This window comes from Hippoglossus stenolepis, chromosome 8 (assembly GCF_022539355.2).
Source record: "Hippoglossus stenolepis isolate QCI-W04-F060 chromosome 8, HSTE1.2, whole genome shotgun sequence".
NCBI classification, from domain to species: Eukaryota; Metazoa; Chordata; class Actinopteri; order Pleuronectiformes; family Pleuronectidae; genus Hippoglossus; species Hippoglossus stenolepis.
In genome coordinates this window covers 7031048-7051754 of record NC_061490.1, presented here as the reverse complement: position 1 = coordinate 7051754, position 20707 = coordinate 7031048, and the positions used below count along the sequence as shown (strand labels likewise).

General features: G+C 41.4%; 1 protein-coding gene across 6 annotated transcripts in view; it reads left to right on the top strand.

Moving 5' to 3' along the window:
- Positions 1-20707, top strand: part of adgrb1a (adhesion G protein-coupled receptor B1a) — a 156235-nt gene that overhangs the window by 80385 nt on the left and 55143 nt on the right. For 5 of the 6 annotated variants that reach the window (XM_047340993.1, XM_047340995.1, XM_047340991.1 and 2 more), the window contains exons 4-14: positions 302-406; positions 2965-3129; positions 3567-3731; positions 4349-4513; positions 5271-5435; positions 5555-5656; positions 5789-5895; positions 6938-7132; positions 7459-7527; positions 9759-9867; positions 15195-15338. In XM_047340993.1, the coding sequence (XP_047196949.1) occupies positions 302-406; positions 2965-3129; positions 3567-3731; positions 4349-4513; positions 5271-5435; positions 5555-5656; positions 5789-5895; positions 6938-7132; positions 7459-7527; positions 9759-9867; positions 15195-15338 (1491 nt within the window). The remainder of the gene's footprint in view (positions 1-301; positions 407-2964; positions 3130-3566; positions 3732-4348; positions 4514-5270; positions 5436-5554; positions 5657-5788; positions 5896-6937; positions 7133-7458; positions 7528-9758; positions 9868-15194; positions 15339-20707) is intronic. The other variant, XM_047340994.1, reaches the window with a different exon arrangement.

The window sequence follows — 20707 nt, the reverse complement described above, 5'->3', positions numbered from 1 at the left end:
TAGCTCAAAACCGCAGACAATCTTTGGATGTGTGTTTTTTTCGGTTGGTCAGATAAACATTATCAGCAGCACAACTGCAGAAAACATCCAATAAGAGCTGCACACATTTACATTACATCGACACCAGCAGCACAACAGAAGTCCCAAGTTTGGCTGATGCTGTTTTGGGTGACCAATCACGTCACGGTTGTGTCCCAAATATAAGCCATTAATTAAGGAGCTTTGGTTGCTAACCCGAACCCCCAACCCCACCCCACCCCCACCCCCAACCCCCACCCCGGCCTTGCCTCACCCCATTTAGGCAAAGGTCGCCATCTCTCTCGCAGCCAATCGCTTCGCTCCGTGGACAGCCGCAAGCGTGATGACGTAGACAAGCCCCGCAGTGGACAGCAGAGCCCTCAGACAGGTAAGACAACAGGACGCAGAGGGATCCCATGCATCAGTCACATCAACAGCTTGGGTGACCACTACACACTGTGCAGGACATACATACAAAATAACAAACTCACTTGTAACATACACATCTATCAAAATCTCCCAATGTAGTGCCTCGTCCGAAATGGACTAATTCCAACATGGACCCTGACTGAACATAGTGAAGTTGTATTTTATGTGAGGTCATAACAGGACACTGTGCCCTGTGTGTAAAACACCATATGAAACGGAGTCCTCCCTCTCTGTTAAACTGATACTCCGCCCAGAATCAAGAGTAGCAAGCGCTCAACCCCTTGTAAGCTCAAAGAAATTGTTCAACAAATTGGCACAGTGTTTATTCACTACTCTGATGTTTCCAAGAGTTCGATACCAGTCTCATGTCTGTGTGGTGATTATGGAACCAGTGACAAGATGTGTTTAGCCTAACTTAACAATAATAAATACAAGCATGGAAGGGGAATTTGAAGACAATACGTTGATTCTTCTGTGCTGGGTTGCTTGATAGTTTTAGAAGCGGACTCTGTCCGAAGATAACAAACATGGCAACCTCGCAAAGCTCCAGCAAGTCACTACGCCCGAGTGGTGTTCGCCATGAAGTTGGTTCAATATGTGAGCTAGCTGGTCTAATCACCGCCTGGCTCCAGCTCCATAAATCCACAAACAGAGGATAGGTATGGATCTTCTTGAATTTTACTCTTGGAAAAAAAGTGAATAAGCCCATTCCCCAAAAAGTTGAATATTTACTTTCTAGGGTGGCTGTGAAATCGTTGTGTATTTCTTGACAAAGGCTGTGATCAGCTTGGATTCATGCCAGTGTTCATTTTGTCAGCTGTTGTAAAAAAGATGGTTTCCAGTATATTTAATGATACACATTGTACCTTTTTTTTTTCCTTTCAGACAACATTTGGTAAATAATTTCAAATAATTTCATCCTACAGATTTATCACTTTGGACTGAAAAAATGACAACCTAACTCTTGCAATAACGGCAAAGAATCCGACATTTTTGTGTCCAGTTTTGTGAGGACTGTGCTAGAAAGATAATTTTATGTTAATAACTGCAAATGAAGGTTTATTCTCTCTAAAAGTCAAACAGTGTTGCAGTGTCCCGTTGTGATGCTAACAGATGTTACACTACTTTAGTGGTAATGTTATCTTAATGTGAGGTTACCTCAGTTTCTTTGAGGCTCAAGCTGTTTCTTGAGGTTTGTGGTTTTCTCCTCAGTGATTCGGTAGCTTCAGAGCTTCTCTCCCAACCATTCTACACTCTCACTTTTTCTCTCTAGAGTTGTATTTAAAGTGGGTCCACATGTCAGCCTGCTTTGTTACCGTCATGTTCTTTTCTTTCTTAAGTCAAAATCTTTTCATTAAAGTTTTACGTTGCATAACAGAAGTGCAGTGCTTTTCGGTTCACAAGAAGAAAAAAGGGGGTCCAGTAAAAGTTCACAGTGATATATAGAGATTATATTTTAGTCCTGGGTTTTTTATTCAACAATATTGTATGATAATATAATCTCAGTTAATGTTTTATTACGTCTTATCATTGTCTCGTCTTAGGCATGGAGAAAAGAGTCGTTGACGGACTTATATCTTAATAGTTTTTGTTAATGAGGTTAACACTAGTCAGTATTTTGCCATATGTAACAAAGTGAACATGGATGGACAGGAGAAGAGGATCACGTTGCAGTAGTTTCTGATGTGTTGTAGTTTCTGATGAATGTTTCTCTTTTGGAAAACATTCTAACTGATATGAATCTAAAGAGAGTGGAGCCAATTGCCCTTAAAAAGAAGTACAAACTTGTAAAGCTTACAGGGGATGAACGTTCGATACGACATTATCTTTGGGTGAAGTATTACTTTAATTTGCTAATTGATTTCTCACACCCTGTTTAGTTTTCTCCCTTATTCTTCTGACTACCTTTGTTCCCTTATTGGTCAACTGACTTAGGTGTCATGACCATTGAAACGATGACTGACATATCCTAAGCCAGTGGCATTGACTTCCCCTGGAAGTCAATGCAGAGGATATGACAGCAGAGCCCCGTAGATGTAGAACAGAAGCTGGGGTCCATTTTAGGGGCCGCCTTCTCTGAAGGACACAGTGTGTGACATTGGACAGAACTTCAGAAGGCTGGACCTGTCTCCTTTCTAAAAAAAGAAATGGTCTGCAGAGGATTTCGGCCTTCTTGCAAGTTCCCGTCATTGTCTTTTGGACTGACCAGAGTGCAATGGTTTGGAATCCTGAGGGCCATCAATGACCACACTGTGTCTGCAAAAGAAGCCTCAATTTATCAGCCACATTTGGGAGATGCTTTGGAATCGGACAGCGTTATGCACCTGTTCAGTCTCTAAAGGAGGCGGCCCCTAAAATGTGGCACAGCTAAAATCTACCCTTTATCACACCCTTCCTCTTTTGCCCACAGAGGCTGCGTCCTGCATGATAATTAGTTATGGCCCTCTCCTTCCCTTTTCCTCCTCCTCTTTCTTTCCCTGTCCACCAATCCTTCCCCCACCCCTTCCTCCTCAGTAGACTCAGCTTCAGGTGAGGAGTGGTCAGCGTGGAGTGTGTGTTCTGCCACTTGTGGGGAGGGCTGGCAGAGTCGCACTCGTTTCTGCGTGTACTCCTCTTACAGCACCCAGTGTAGTGGGCCACTGCGAGAGCAGAGACCTTGCAACAACTCTGCTGTGTGTCCAGGTAAGCCCCCTCATTCCCCCTCTAGTGCCACCATCCTGCACTCGCCCAGCCCTTTCCTGGACCCTGCCTCACCCATACAAGACCCACCTGGCTCCTTTCCTCAGTTACTTGGCAAACTTTTGGCCCTTGGGATTATTTTCTACCCTCACCTTACAGGAAGGAATTTGCCTGCAGTCTAGACTGATTCCCAGTATCATAAGAGATGTAATGGCGTTCTCAGGCTCTTCTTCATCCAGACAGGAAGGGAGACTCCTCACCTTAGAAACAATAATACTACAGGACAATGGATCAGTATAGATGATGGCAGTAAAAACCAACAGAGTAACTGATAATTGTGGATACAGTTCAGTGTCTCAGTGAAGTTTTCTTAATTTGGTGTGTTAAGGTGGCCTGTGTTTATCTGTCTTTAAATTATACCCTAGCTGCTCTGATTGCAGTGCACGGTGCTTGGGACGAGTGGTCACCGTGGAGTTTATGTTCGTCAACCTGTGGCCGAGGTTACAGGTCTCGAACACGGAGCTGCGCTCCCCCTCAGTTTGGGGGAGATCCCTGTGACGGCCCAGAGAAGCAGACCAAATTCTGCAACATAGCTGTCTGTCCAGGTAAGGAACACAGTAGCCTCATCGTAAGGGGGCTCACCTTAGTTTCAAACAAAAAGATTGAAGACTGTACCAGACTATCGAAAGTTGCTGGCTCAGTGCCTGTACACTAACAAGCAATTTCTTTTTTTAAGGAATCAGTACTTTTCAGTGGTGTTTGGTGTATTTCAGGACCTTGAAGCCCCCCATACCCCACCATTGTATTGGGGGGGGCTTTGTCCAACAATTGTTGTAACATTCAAGAAACCTACAATCAAACAAACGCACCATTATTTATTACCTTTGAAATTATGAATTGCCTTTTTGTTCCTTTGTAGCTTTGCCTTCCAGCACGGTCACTTGGAAAAGCCATAGACACCTTTGCCTTTAACTTGCTATTATCTAGTTTGTTTGAGCTGAACACTTACAGTTTAATTTAATCTAATTTAATTCAAGGATTATCTCAACAATGTAGTGGGTAATGTAGATAATAAATGTATCAGCTATGGACATATTGTAGTGAATGATTTGTCACTCAGTATTACAGAAACACAAGCAATGCAGACAGACTCGATGCATCCGAAAAGAACAATAACTGTCTTTTCTCCCTGTTTGCTCCTGGGGACCCTGGGTATCCTCAGTGGATGGAGTGTGGAATGAGTGGTCCAACTGGAGCTCCTGCTCTGCCTCCTGTTCAAATGGGACCACGCAGAGAACCAGGGAGTGTAACGGCCCTTCGTACGGAGGCTCGGAGTGCAGGGGAGAGTGGCTGGAGACTGTCGACTGCTTCCTTGGGGAGTGTCCGGGTATGAGAAAGGGCCACAGCTACATGTATATCCAAAATATTTACCATGGTCTAATCAATAATTTCATTCTATTCCACTTGAGATCTATGAGGAAGATAATGAGCTACCAAAAAATAAGTAGATATTGAAGTTGTAACTGTGTCAATTGTATCATGTGGATCCTCAGTTCAAAACTAAATACCTGAGTGTGAGAATGCATAATCATTATTATTATAAACTTTGAATATAATATTGGTGCAGTGTTAGTGGTATGAATGAAATGTCTTATTTAAGTTCCCCGTCACTTCAATGGACCATACCAGAGTTTTGTGCATGTATCATATCCAGTGGTGTGGAAACCTTTTGTCTTAAAAGGAGCAGAGTGACACCTATCCATGCTGGAATTAGACTTACAAGGCATACAAACAGGGGATACACAGATACAAATACAAAATAAACTAGATTAAGATTTAGAAGCCACAGAGCATCAAGACAGGAGAACAATGCAGGTATAATGGCATGAACAAGTTTTAGTATGTACATTATTGTAAAGCTTATTCACTATTTCTTTTCTATTTTTTTTTTATCCAAAAAGCTACACTGTGTTTTCACAAGTGATCTGCAATACTGTGAAGAATACATCATGCCATGTATTGTGTTTTTGTATAAATATTTTCTATTGAATAGAATACAACTAAAATACTGGTATGGTCTGTATGACTGGTGTGTGTGTGTTTCACTGAACTTGATGGAGTAATTGTTGCATTCATTATGACAGTGGATGGCAAGTGGCAGCCATGGTCTTTGTGGTCGGGCTGTTCTAAAACCTGTGGAGGGGGGAGCCAGCAGAGAAACAGGATTTGTTATGGGCCCTTTTTTGCGGGGCAGATTTGTCCTGGAGAACAAGAGGAGGTCCGGCTCTGCAATGAAAAGAGATGTCCGGGTGAGTGCATGGAAAAAAGTGCTTGCTTTATCTGCAAAATTACTTCATTCCCTACTGGAAGCACAGTTTTCTTATGTAAGAGTTGAAGCTAATTTCCTGTGCACTTCCTCTGTGAACAGAACCTCATGAAATATGTGGCGAGGACAACTTCTCCAACGTCATATGGAAGATGACTCCAGCTGGGGACACAGCGGCAGTACGCTGTCCTCCTAATGCCATGGGTGAGCTCACACAATATATACATTTACACATATACCATGCACACGACTCAAATGTCCATCTGCACTTTTAGTAGTCGGATTAGATAAACATTTAGCTAATATAGAACTCTTATTGCATGTGTCCCTATACAGGGCTAATCCTACGCCGCTGCAGCCTGGATGAAGAGGGCGTCGCCTACTGGGAGAATCCCACCTATATGAAGTGCATCTCCAATGACTATCGCAGCATACAAACTCTGGTGAGAATCGAATTAAACTGGTTCAATGCTTGATGTATTTTGTTTTGTTAATGGCAGCACAGTCTCCAGGAGGTGGTGAGGGGTGTTGAAGTGCACCAGAGACTGGAGTTCACCTCGAGTCCCATGGGTGGTTAGGTTAAGACAACAAATGCAGTTTGAGAACACCTTCATTGTTATGCCTCCGCGCTCTCTACAGCCTGTGGCCGGAGACATTCTGTTTTTCGGCTTGTCTGTCCCGTTGTTGTGAACGAAATATCTCAAGACAGTCTGAATGGAATTTCCTCACATTTGGCACACACATTCACTTGGACTCTGATGACTTTGATATCTCAAGTCTGTCTTGTTGGAATTCCTTCACATTTTGACCAGTTGTCACTTGGACTCAAAGATAAACTGATTCGATTTTAGAGGTCAAAGTTAAGGTCACGGTGAAGTATGTAGACGGAAACTGTGCTGGTTTGCAGAGGCATACAACTGCCATGCAGTATTTCTAGTTTTGAAACTGTTTAAACTCATATAACTATGGAATCATCTTGCTTAATTTAATTTTATGTAACATTTTGCTTTGTTTTCACCTTCTGTCTGGTTCATCAGCTCAGCTTTATGAGGCTCTAATTCTGGAGACTGTCCTGTGAAGCCACAGTCTAGTTCTGTTCTTCCAGTGTTTGTAAACAACAAGATAAAGACCATTATCTTGCTGTTGTTCAAGTTCTTAATCTCAGAAATCATTTTAGGATGAAAAATACTTTATTTTTTCAACAGTGGACCATTTAGCTCTACTTTGTACCATTCAAGTTTATTTACTAGGCTTGATCGTTAGAATTTCAATTTCAAATACTGGAAAAATAAAGCATTCTACACCATGTGACATATTGCAACCGTTCCAAAAATCTATATTAACATATCATCATTATGGAAATAAAAACTGCAATCTGGTTGGAATTATGATTCTGTTGAAACAACACTTTGTACCCCAAGCTGTTACCATTAACAGAGATGTGTTAAGTTAAGAGAAGCTATTTCCCTTCCACTTCTCTCTTAGACACGGGAACATTTGTCCAAAGCGCAACGCGGCCTTGTGGGAGATGGAGTTTCTGATGTGATGACCAAGCTGAGAGTGACGTCCAGTGATGGGACCAGCTACAGCGGTGATCTGCTGGCCATCGTGGATGTGCTGAAGAATATGACGGAGATCTTCAGGAGGGCGTACTACAGCCCCAGCAGTATAGATATGAGGGTGAGTGGATATACTCTCTGGATTTACTGCAGTGCTGTTTGAGGGTGTTATCTGCCCATGCATGTCACCCAGTGCAACAGTGTGACTCACTTATGAGTTTTCATCGTTTTTCGACAGCAACAGAGCTCATACAAAAAAAGAAAAATAGGATATATGAAGCGTGGGATACACATGAAACTTGTTAGTTTGATTCATTTATTGATGCTGTGGGTCTTTTCACATCACAAGTAAAAATCCATACTATAACCAGCTTTATCCTGTAAATAACATAGTCTGACTTTATAATTTAAAGATACTAATGTGACATTGTGTGACTCTTCTTTCAGAACTTTGTGCAGTCTGTCAGCAATCTGTTGATAGAAGAGAACAGGGAGAGATGGGAGGAAGCACAACTGGTAAGTGTCACGCCGTCTTTTCTTAAACCAGCCACAACTGTAATCACATCTTTTGTCAGTGCATAATAATAATAATACAAATAATAATAACAAGCCTGAAGCTACGGTGAGTCATGTACTGGGACAAAGACGCAGGTGGACAACCAGCCCACCTGTGTCTTTTCAGACTGACAGAGGTAGATGGGAAGGAGAGCTGCTGAAGTACAGAAATAGCGAGAGCTAATGAGTTACCAAGTCAGCGCAAACACCTACTCACCCATCTGCTGCACTTCCAACCATCCATCCAGCCGCTCGTCCTGTTCTCAGGAGTGTCAGCGAGCAGGCATCGCAATGACTTTAAATAAGCCACCCTTGTCTCATCAGACTTATATAAAATAAGAAGTGAGACATTTGTTCCCCCACCATGAAAGGATTAGCTGTTATTTATATAACATATACTGTGGTATCTCAGTGCCAAGGTATCTCCATGCCAATAAACACTGATTTTATTATTATAGTTTATTTTTACTTAATTATTCATGACAAAAATCTCAGAAATCGGGTCATTTCAGTGTTAAAGCAGACTTGACAGCACTGTTTGTCATTTTCAGTGTGCCTGCAATATGTTGTTTCATTGAATGTGTATGTCCCAGCTTTGTGAGCAGCCAGAGGTGTCCCTTTATTTACTCGATGGTAAAATCAATAGTAACTTGCAGTCACTCGAAGGTTGTGTTAGGGGATTTATCACAATGGACACCATATCGGCTTTTAAAGTTAAGTTTGAGAGAGATATTTATTTTAGAAAACCAAAGTTTCACAGTCTATTTATCAGGATCAAAGATGGTTGAGAAACCATGGGGGCACCAACGACTCCAGCTTTACCATGTGGATAGTAAAACAGTCAGTGGTCATCTAATAATTTCACATGTGTATGTTAAAAACATGTACAACTGCAACAGACTATAAACTGACATGATAGGGGGCTTACAGGGAACACCTGAGTTCAAAGTTAATAATGAGGACCCAGTTTGAACTTAGTCCTAAGATTTTTACATTTGTCTCATATTGGGCTTATATTTGGAACTTTACCAAATAAAATTGTGTCTAATACATCCACAATGAAAAGAGACTGGGGTCCTTGGGGTACTAGGCCTCCTTAATGGGTTTTAGGGTAAAGTGTAATCTGAGCAAATAGAGAATAAGTGTTAAGAGTTAAAATGTAATTATATGGTGACAATAATCGTAAAGAACAACAATAATGATAATACTAGTAATGACACAGAAATAATAATAATACAGAAATGATGAGGAAACCAGAAGCAGGCATGATGCTTCGCTGTGATGGTTTTTAGTATCTGAAGAAAGTGTGCGAGGTTGGAGCCTGGATGGTTGAACGATAGCTTCAGTGATCTACAACATAACTCTTACAAATCTTTAAAGAGGAACTTAACATCATGTTTTAGCTTGAACACACACTCTTCACATATAACACCTATACTCTACTCGGAAAGCAGTGTTGCCAGAATTGCTTAAGTAAAGTATAGCAGTATTATTACTAGATTACTACTAAACATAGTGTTTACTGTGTACTTTGGTGAGTAATGCTTTTGGTGATTTCTTTTTACAGAGAAAGGGAGGATAAACCTCTGCCAACACTAACTCTTATTTTGCCGTGTTTAATAAAGTGAAAGAAATTATTTTTGAATCCGCACATTTTTCCAGATCTGCTCCAAAATTGAGAGGGTTCTTTTGTGGGTCATGACTCACCCTTCCACAAAATTTAATGGAAATCGGTTTGGTATTTTTTTTTAAGAAATCATGTTGATAGACAGACACACACTAACATAAAAAACAGCGATTAAAACTAATTGCCTAGGCGGAGGTAAAAATTGCATATTCTCTGAAAAAAGGCATCTGCCACTAAAGTGAACAGAATCAATCAATGGAATAATACAACAAAAAGTTCTCATTGTAGTTGAACAATCCTGTCGTATTGGAGAAAGAACCCCAGGCTTGACATGATTAGTTTCCAGAGAACATGTTATCCCCATTTAAAACAACTGACACCACAAACCTGTAGAGTGCATCGCATCGAAATGTGTATTATGAGAAGTGGCAGCACTAAACCATTGAGAAGTAGTGTGACAATATGTGCCACAAACTTTTCTTTTGTTTGCACAGCTGTCCAGAATCTTCACCAAATCCGTAATCCCTTTCTTTCAGTCTACTTTCATGTGTCTCTGTTTTCTCAGCTGGGACCGAACGTCAAAGAGCTGTTCCGTCTGGTCGAGGACTTTGTGGATGTCATCGGCCTGAGGATGAAAGACTTTCAAGACATGTATGAAGTCACTGATAACCTAGGTCAGTCTTATCTCCATCCAAGACATCTCCAAGGCTATCTCTGCTCATCAGAAAAACAAAACCCTGCCATCTCAGTTTTTCTCTCTCTGAAGATTGAAGTACAATAGTTTCACTTTTAGCGACACCGAGTGTTGTTACATTCAGAGAGTCTTATGTCCTGATGTTTTCAAAAGGTATATCGGTATTGGTGTCTATGTCAGTAGGCAACAAGAATTTCAAAACAATTCAGCGCTGCTAACTCGATTTAGAAAAAGCTTTTCTTTACTTTAACTATAAGGATAAGATTTAAAATAAATGATAACACCCACATGAAGTAGTCACAGGCTACGATGAATATCAGATATTTGTTTAATGTATGAACATGGAATATGAATAAGATCTTGCCCAAAGGCTAATTTTATTTAGAGAATAGTCAGAATCGAAGCAGAAGAGGTGGAGATATCATGAACTTGAGTCCCCAGTGTGCATCAAATCCTACGCTGCCCGAGAAGCGAGTCAATAGCGTGCATCACCCCCTGCCTGGCTAACACACATCTGTAAAGCTCCAAACCTCCAGTGTGCAATGCAAAAATTGTGTTAAAATTAAAGTCCACTGATGGAATCAGGAGAGGACATTTCTACAACTATTCTCACAAACTGAAACATTAAGATTAGTTTAATTATTTTCATGTCAAGTTTACATAGTTTTGTTTTATGTGTTGTTTCATTTACGTTTAATTTTTAATGTTTAAATTATATCGTTCAGTTAAAAGAAAACTACCTTGAGCACAAGATATGCAAGAAGACTTTAGGACACTCATCAAATTTCATATATGGTTATCAGACCTTTTGATTTAATTACTTTATTTATACGGACACTGCACGTTACTGAACGTGCCTGTAAAAGTGTCAGTGTGAGTCAGTTAGATAATTTATAACAGTGCAGTCCTGTGACAAGATGTTCTAAAACCAATGGAGCGACAAATTAAGAAATCCAAACGTTCTGCGGGACGGCAGAGTGTTGACAACAGCAGCAACAAAATCAGCAGGCGCAAGACAGGAAGCAGGAAAACATTGATGCAACACTTCAATAGCCAATGACCATCTGCTGCTACATGAGGCCATGGAACGCAGTTTACAGCAACACGCATTAACCACACAGTGCAATTACACATTTTGTGTAACATGTTAATAGCCAATACTATTGATCTTGATAAAGTTTTGGGAAATCAAAGAAAAAATACAAATGTAAAAACAGGTAATACGATATATTTACAAAATATGTGAAGACCATAACTCTCTAATAAGAGTTAACTCATTAAACCATCAAACATTAATATCTGTAATCAACCCAAAAATGCAAAATGCCTACTTCAAAGTGACCTGCATGAAAGGAGGAGCAGGTTTCAAGACTTTTTAAAATGGATTTACACATGATTTATAACACCTACACATTCACAAACACCTGCACATTGTTTTGGTTTGGAGTCAGTCTGTGCAGGAATAATTATTCATCTGCAGTTGTTGATGTTGCATATTATCGAATCGACAGCGTTACCGTTTGCCTGTGCTATCGAACAATGAGAGCACATCCATCTACAGTCATTTGTAATTGTGCATGGAAGACAATTCAATTTATTTGTGCGTAGAGGACAATACCCACCTAGAGACATTTTTCAATAAACAACATGAACAAATACAGATTAATTAAATAAATAAAATACGTACTATATATTTGCTATGCCTTTTTCAGGTTAGAAATACAGTAGATCCTTTTAATTATATAGCTAATGTGACTATACCCTAAAATTCATTATCACTAATAATTGTTACACCAGCAAGCCCAGCCAAGTAAACCATGGGACCTTGACTGACTCTTCTTGGTATATGTTTTATTTTTTGGGGAATTTGAAAATCCTCTCTATCGACAAATTTTGAATGATAATATATTGATGCATAATCTCTCTCTCTGCTGCATTCTGTTTCTGTTCCCTTGTATTTACATCAACAGAACAACCCATGGTGAATATTGTCCTCCTCCAGGGCAGCAGGTCTTTAGATGTGTCTCTCGGGATTCTAAATCCACATTCAAAACAACTTACTGCCTCCCTCCACTGCCTAGGAACTGTAAATGCTGTGTTTTTCCTCAAACAGGGGAAACCAATGTATTGTAGTCATCACAGCGCCTCTGCTGCTGTCTATGACCTCCAGATAAAAACAAGGCAGAGTTTGAGTTGAGTCAAGAGAGAATATGTGGGAATTGAGGCCAGCTGAGAGGTCCTGTTTATAGCGCTGCCACCTCGCTGTCTGGTGCCAAATAGCCGCCCACACCAACAGCGTACCTCCTCTGGCGTATCTGACCTCCTCGCTCCTCCCACACCTCAAACATAAGCAGCGCCACGCACAGAAGCGCTCATCCATCTGCCAACATATAGTCTGATCAGAGTTTCTTCCTCCAAACTCATCAAATAGTCAAGTTACATAGGAGGTGGGAAATCACCCGAACTGAACTCTTCGAAGTGGACTGAAAGAAACAAAGAAACAAAGATCCATTATTATTCCCATATTGGGAAACTAATACATGTTAGTGATTGTAAAAATAAGAAGCAATAGTACTAATATAAAACTACTCTAATAATAAATACAGATTGTGTGTGCAATGACAACATGATTAAAACTGCACTGATACTGGAAGTATAGCACAGTTAGAAAGAAAAGAAACTTTAAGTTCTGTATTGGTGTATGGGCTCTCGAAGCACAAAGTCAACAGTGAGGCTTACAAGACGAGTCCTGCGTCATTGCCTGACTTTGAGGTCCTGTGTTAAAGAGCTTTCAGACCTTTATTATTTCCATTTTGCACACATAGTCTGCATATCCCTGTTTAGTCCCACTACTGCTCGAGGTTAATAGGGGCCCAGCAGCTCATCTTTGCAGCGGGGCCACCTAGTAGGTTAATTTGAGCATGCTGACGTTATAAGAGGTACACATTTGAGATAAAAGTATGCTGCACTGCTTTACTCGGAAAGTTGCCTTCCGTATGAGTTCATATAAAGGACCATAGGTTAAGTCTAGTCAGGTTTAATTGCATTACATTACATCACATGTCATTTAGCTGATGCTTTTATCCAAAGCGACCTACAATAAGTGCATTCAACCGTGAGGGTAGAAACCCAGAACAACAAGAATCAGGAAAGTACATGAGCTTCAAAGAAGCCAAACCACAAGTGCTACATGTCAGTGACATATGTGCAACTGAACTTAACAAATATACTAAACAATATATATGTGCAACTACACTTATTATTTTTTTTTATATAAACAACAGAATTGACTGTGGTTTATTAGATATCGGGTATAGTCAGAAGAGATGTGTCTTTAGCCTTTCTGCTGTCCTGATGTCAATGGGGAGCTCCTTCCACCATTTGGGAGCCAGGACAGCAAACAGTCGTGATTTTGTTGAGTGGCTAGGTGTCCCTCGCAGAGAGGGAGCAGCAAGCCGATTGGCCGATGCAGAGCGGAGTGGACGGGCTGGGGTGCAATTCCATTTAAAGAGGCCAAAACCACAAATGTGTTCTCAGGGCTTTTGGCACTAATCCTCATTTCAGATAAGAAAAACATAAACAATACACTTGGTTACAGATTTTAATATCTAAACCTCACTCGTATTTAGCAAATAAATTACATAACAAGAGGCTGCATAGAAAAACGAGCCTGCATGACTAAATCTGTCACACTTACATGTAAGAGTTAAATATGCATGTTTATGTAATTGTGCATTGTAGCTTGTAGCTATGTAAATAGATATAACATGATCATTACGTACACTTAACAAGTGCTTTATTAGGTACGCCATACTAATCCTACTAATGTGTGTTAAAGAGCCTTTTCTCTGCAAACAGCCTCGGCTCTTCATGAATTCCAGAACATGTTGGACACATTCCTGCTCCATGTTGACACGACTGCATCACAGCCCTGCTGCACATTTGTCAGCTGCACATTTCACGCTGCCAATTTCCCCCTCTACTACATCCCAAAGGCATTCTACTGGATTCAGATCGGCAGCATGTCTCATTTCACGTTCGTCCATATTTACACCCCATTGCAAACTATGTCGAGTGCATGAGTGGGCTCACACGAAAGGGAGGATCCAACCAACCTATTTGAAAAGTTGTGGAAATGACTGAAGCTGCTGCAGTGGTTTACCCTATACTTCCCTGGAAACATTTTTCTTTCCATCAAATCACACTGTGGTTAAATGTAAGACATCTGTATATTTATTGGTTTAAATGAATAGTCTGTAGTGATTTGGTGCCACGAACAATTGAGGGATTGTGCTTTCCAGTAAGTGAACAATGGGTGAGTTAGAGCCCAATCAAGAATCTGGTGAAAGGGGACATTGATATATTCACTGAAGTCACTGTCATATTCATGAAACTAGTTTTTTACTGTGTTAGCATTATCCTGCTGGATTTAGAAAATGGTAAACTGTGGCTATAAAGTGATGAACATCATCAGCAGCCATATTCAGATAGACAGTGACATTCATTCAAACCATCATTGTTTGAAGGGGCCCAAAGCATGGCAAGGAAACATTTCCCCCTCCCCTACTATTACACCAACACCACCAGCCCGGTCTGTTACTGGCAGTGCTGGCTCCATGGATTCATGCTGTTGGTGCCACATTCCGACCTCACCATCTGCAGCCTGAGCAGAGATCCAGTCTTCAACTGCCCAGTGTTGGTGACCCTGTGGCCACTGCAGCCTCAGATTTCTCAGAAACCCTCAAACCAAAAGGCATCAACAATCTGCCACAGTCACAGATCACCACTTTTCTCCATTAATGATGATGATGAGGACATTTCAGTCGGACAACTCTCATTTTAAACTTTTATTGCAGCAGCAGAACATAGTCAGAGTTTGGCGTCGTGCCTCCGACTTCATCACTTCCCCAGTTAAGACTGCACTATTACAATGTGGAGTGATGAGCAAATATCTTGAGCCCCACATCACACAGGTGGATGCTGGGGTGGTGGAGGAGGTGGATCAACAGGCAGCAAAACTAACGCAGGGCAGCAGAGGCATTGACAAGCAAAGTGAGACAGGAAATCTTTGCAGCTTAAACAGGTCGCCAAATTGGGATAGTGTGTATTATAGAGGTTTGTGGAGAGTGAGCCTGCCTGAACTAGCTCGCAAGAGTCGCTCCATTAACTGAACACCTGTTTGATTTTTTGCACTGCTGGTAATTTGCATGAATAGTTGCATATTTACAGGCGTTCTGAATAAAGTGCTTGATGAGCAGTGATGTTAACTGTAATGTATTAAGGAGTTTCTGTTGTTTTCTGTCGCAGTTTTGAGCATCCACAAGCGTCCAGTGGCGGGCCATGCAGACATCAACTTCCCAATGAAGGGCTGGAGGGGCATGGTGGACTGGGCCCGCAGCTCTGAGGACAGAGTCACCATCTCCAAAAACATCCTGTCCACTGGAAAGCCAGGTGAGAGCTTAACACAGGGCTGCTGCACAGTAGAGGATAAGCAGGCTGATTATAAAACATTTATTATTTACAATAATGGGCTCACACAGAAAAACGTAATAGCCATTGACACCGAGCTGACCAGTAAGCGTCACCAACAGGATGTTGTGTATTTTTACACCTACGACTAAAACAACAATACAACTCTGCCTTCTAAGCCTTTATTTCATCCACATCTTTTCCCCTCTTTTAGTGTTTTTCGCTTCATGACAGGACGTCGGTTGTCCTCCATGTTTGTTTTTTTCTGAAGTCACACACAACACACGCTTGTTCTCCACACTCCAGTTCAGAAGGCAGCAGTCATGCACCGAAGGGTTGTTTTTTCAACTGCCATTTAGGAAGAAGAAGAAACACGCACGTTTCTGTGAGATCCCAAGTCTCTGTAATCCCCACTGTGAAATTGTTTCCTACAATAGGCAAGGGTGTGGTCTGACGTTCCGGCCGAAACGCCTAGTGTTAGTGTTGTGACAATTATAAGATAAAAAACGGTTAAATCTGTCATTATGTCTTTGGTCTCTCACGTTTTAAAAATCAGTCAAGAGTGGAAAATCCTCTAGTTTGCACCAGGCCTAAGAATACAACAGTGTTTACAACCATTGATCTGCAAAGCAACGCAATCAGCTTAGACAAGCCCACACAGACATGTTTTAATCTGATGTTGCAAATAAAACATGCAGGATAACAAAATGATTTAACGTCACCCGCTGTTCAGCAGCTGTACAACAAAAGAGGCACGTTATCTTCAATAAGACCAGAATAAGTTTCATGAAATGTTAACACAAAGCCCATCTGCCATAACAACTTGATGGCCCTGAATCCCAAACACTAGCATTTACATACTTATTTGTTTATAGACATGAGGAATAATACAACTCTGCAGTCCTTGATTAAACAATGATAAAAGAGCCATAATGTGCTTGTGAAAGTTTAAATGTGAGGATTGGCTGCTTTCCTCAATTTCAACACATTGTTAATTGAGGCTAAATAACTTAAATTAATAAATGTCTGCCTTTAGTCACATCTGATTAGCTCTACTGTTTGTTTTCAAGATTTTAGACTTGATTAATTAATCACCACTGAACATTACAATGCAGCGTCATTAAACTCAGGATGTCTTTTCCAGTCCATCCTCACTTCTTTGAGCACCACACTCAAATTCCATATGTATTCATTTGCACTGGAGTGAGGGCTGAAACCTCAGGATCTGAAAGCCACGCTACACATCAGTAGAGCTGACAACGTAGCTTTTGTGCTTTGGTTGTTCCCTGAAGAGATCTGATAATACCGGGCAGCTCCGTTCAAATGACAGCAGTGTGGTATGAGTGGAGGCTCGACCGAGGAGGCTGGTGGCTCGGTGCATAATGACTTCATGAATGTACTGATGGAGACAGGGCTCATTACTATATTTTACTACAGCTGCTTTCAGACATGCTCTGAACTCCGGATAATCTCCTGACATTCACACGCAAAATTTCAGAGTGAGAGACTCGCTCTGGACTCCAGGTTTTTCCTGCCAGCCCCCAAGTAAAAACCCTGTGGATTGTCTGAATGAGCCGATGTGAGAACACAGCAGGAAAGAGCCAAAGACCACATATCTCTCTGGTTGAAAAAGCGGTGCCATACATGTAGAAGAAGCCGACGTAGACAGTTTGAGGTGATAAGCGCTGACACCAGTGTCGATGTGCTGTCAACAAAAACACAGGATCTCTGCAGTGGAATTTAAACATAGTGTCCTCCCTCCTTTCTGTGTTGTTGTGAATGTGTCGGAGTGGAAAATCTCCTGCTGCATTGTTCGTGTGTGAAAGTCTGGACCCAATTGTGCCAACATGCTCCTGAATTCATGTCTGAAAACCGCTGATTAGTGCTGTGGTCGCCTTATATTTGGCTATTTTATTTGCTATTCCTCAGTAATGTTGAACAAATAGGAAACATTCATACTTAATACAATCTGGGACTTTTCCCTCATCATTGTAATGGTTTGGGAGGCAAATGTGTGCATCACCAGTTGTAAACATGAAAAATGGCACCAGCCGAGCCTCACCGCTGTCGGCAGGCAGGTGCCACGACCACAGTTCTTAAGAAGCAGTGGGGTTATTTGTCAGCCGGGATGTTTTCCACCATTAAAGAGAGCCGTGCACTGCTCGCATGCTAATGAGGCTGTCACTCCTAATCAGGAGTCAACAGGAGCCAATCAGGAGCAATTAGAAACAATTTCCTCCCCAGCTGGGAGATAGGTCTCCACGGTGGTAATGTCACACCAGCAGCCAGCCCTCTTTATGCACACAGCCTGGACCTGCTCACACAGATTAAAAAGCCTCTGTGATGTCTTGTTTACACTGATGGATCGCCCTTTTTCACATCTCTGGAAATGTTCTGAAATAAGCCGTTTCTTTCAAATGAAAAGTAGAAGTGGTGGCCTCCATAACAACAGAGACAATGTATTTTGTGCAGTAGTAAATACGTGTTTTGTACAAGCAGAATTTGATTTGCTTCCACTTTACACTGTGCAAACAACAACAATCACCTACAATTATGGTTAAAATAGCAATAAAAAATCTAAACCATAACCATACTGGTGCAAATATTAGCCCCTTAACAACAAATCAGGCACACTTGACCACTGACCCTTTTTAAAGTATTTTGCTGTATGACACCATCATTAGATGACTTGCCTGAGAGCTGAATCAGACCACAAGCAGGTAACAACTCACATATCTTATATGATGTGTCTGTTTGTTGTCTTACTGGTATTTATAATGAGCTAAAATGTTGTGTAAAGCTTTTTTCAGTCACTGGTTTAATCAGTGGTTATTCATCCACAGCCAAGGTAACATCTGTACAGATGTAGGCTATAGCTTGCTAGCAATCTAAAGCTGACCCATTTCAGGGGCTGCATCCCTTAGAGGCTGCATTTGAAGACTGATGGCGTCACAGCAGTGCAAATAAACGTGGCCGACAAATGTTTCCTTCCATTATCGAGCAACAAAGGATCCTGTGGGAAGATCCTTTTCAGGATAACCTATCCCAGAATGCATTGTGTACCCCTGACAATGCTAACAGTGGGCAGCAGAGCTCCAGTAAGTGCAGCAGCTCAAAGTAGCTAAAGATGCAACAGTATGGGTGGGATAAGCTGGTGATGCAAACAGGAAATCCTCCGTACACGAGAACATCTTTGGCCTTTGCAGTCTCTAAAGACTGGATGTGAATGATGCAGACGCTGAGCTAGGACACAGCTTCTGTGTGTTCTCAGCTCAGACTGACTGGTCTCAGAACTGAAAATCTTTAGTTCTTACTTTGCTCCAGGGAATTTTAACTAAATGTGAGCTAATGTGCGCCCACATTTAACTGATGCTGCTGTGTAGATAACATTAGCTACTATACACAACAAGACTCTAACATTACTAGTGTTGTTAATTAAATAAGAATGTGTTTTTTCTTTTGAAAGCCACTCAACATCTGTCTCACCCAGATGTTGCATTACATCGTGTGCTAGCACATAACAAAGAATGTCCCTTCAAATGATAACAGAAAACTTAATCTCACAAGTAATAATACAAATAAAATTAAATTAGAAACAAAGGGATATTTTCCTCATTTCTAGCTTTAACTTGTGCAAAATACAGCAAAGCTTCATGTTCATGAACAGAATCAGACCTGACAAAGCAGCGGGACGGACGTTAAATTTGTATGATGTTTACTTCGCTCTTAATGTGTGCTTCTGTTAAGAGGTAATGGAGTAATATTGGGTAAGTGCAAGTGCACACTCACTGCTAAAGTGAGTTTTCTAGTCCACTTGCTCCCACTGTTAACTGGTTGAAGAGAGCTCTCAATGTGCACACAATGCAGGTAGAGTGCCGGGACAGAAGCAGGAATTAGACTGAGCCATAATGAGTTTCGGAGTTCATGCTTGTGTCTTTTCAGTTTACATTTGAAGCAATGTGAGTAGGGAAATCTTCTGCATGACTAGAATTAATACTCACACCCCAACATATGCAAACAAATCATCAGCACATACATTGTAAAAACTAATCTATATAGACGGAAACTTGGCTACTAACGGTTTCAGCTCTCGCACACAGACATAAGTTATTGAGTCACTGGTTAAAGTCCCTGCAGGCTACTGTGATTGGGCACAGACTGAATCTGGCTGAGCATATTGGATGGGCCAGCCAAAGGGTTGATGAACAGGATACATAATACTTCATCACCCTCACACACACACATACACACATGCACATATCCTCCTTGGTTGCCCCCCGATGCCCATGGGAGCTCAGCTGTTGCCTGGGAGCTACAGCCTCTGCCTGCTGCCTGGCACACTGCTGCATACTCTCGGGCAGCCATGTGGTGTGCTGGAGCAGAAGAGCTGGATGTCTTCAGATGGCCCCGCAGATGTTTTTTTTTTTTGCCTTTGACACTTTAGCCCGAAAAGAGAAGGCCTCTCCTCGCCCCAGGCCTGCATGTGCCTCTATCTATCCCAGCAGTCAAATTTTGACAAATGTATTCCCGTACTGGAACATTGTTGTCCCCTGACTGCAGCTGTAGCCACGTGCATGGATCAATACCATCCAATAGATGTCCTACTCTCAGTTACGTAGGTTCTATGATTGGCTTATCACCGCTTCAGTGGAGGGCTTCCAAACTGGGTCAATGTGTATGAGCTCAGGTGTCACTCAGGTAACTATGGCAGCCTCATTGTTAGCTGACCCGAGGGTAAGGCCCCCAGGCAAATACTGCAAACTTAAAATGTGAATCTGGGTTGCACAATGTCAGCACAGTGTTGAGTCAGACAGTGGTGGAGAACTACTTTTACACTGTGTCAACTGCACGTCTTCACAGGTCCAACATGTGGGGACGATGTTTACTGAGTTGCAGTTGCAGTTTCAATTCCATCCAGAGCAGTGTATTTGTCTTTTACTGGATTTCTTGTTGCCTTTTATGTCTTTGGGGACATAAAAGGGGACATCCAATTGATTGGATAATTTTTTCATCATTAAACCGTCATTGTATCCCGATTCTGTAACTGCCTTTTGTTGCAGAACCTATCACTGATACTGGTGGACTGTAGTAGAGCCTACACAACCACAAGGGATTCACAGAACATGATGCATGCACATTCTGGACATTATGCCACACATCACAAAGAATGCAGATTATGTAGTGAATTAGAATAACAACTATGTAAGCACAGAAAGAAAAAGAAATACAGCTCCCAACTTATCCCATCATAACTTGGTTTTGTCCATGTCCATAAAACTCACCAACGCTCTTCTGGAGTCATGTTTTTCCTACTCTTCAGTTGTAATCTCTGTTACTGTCTAAAATCATCT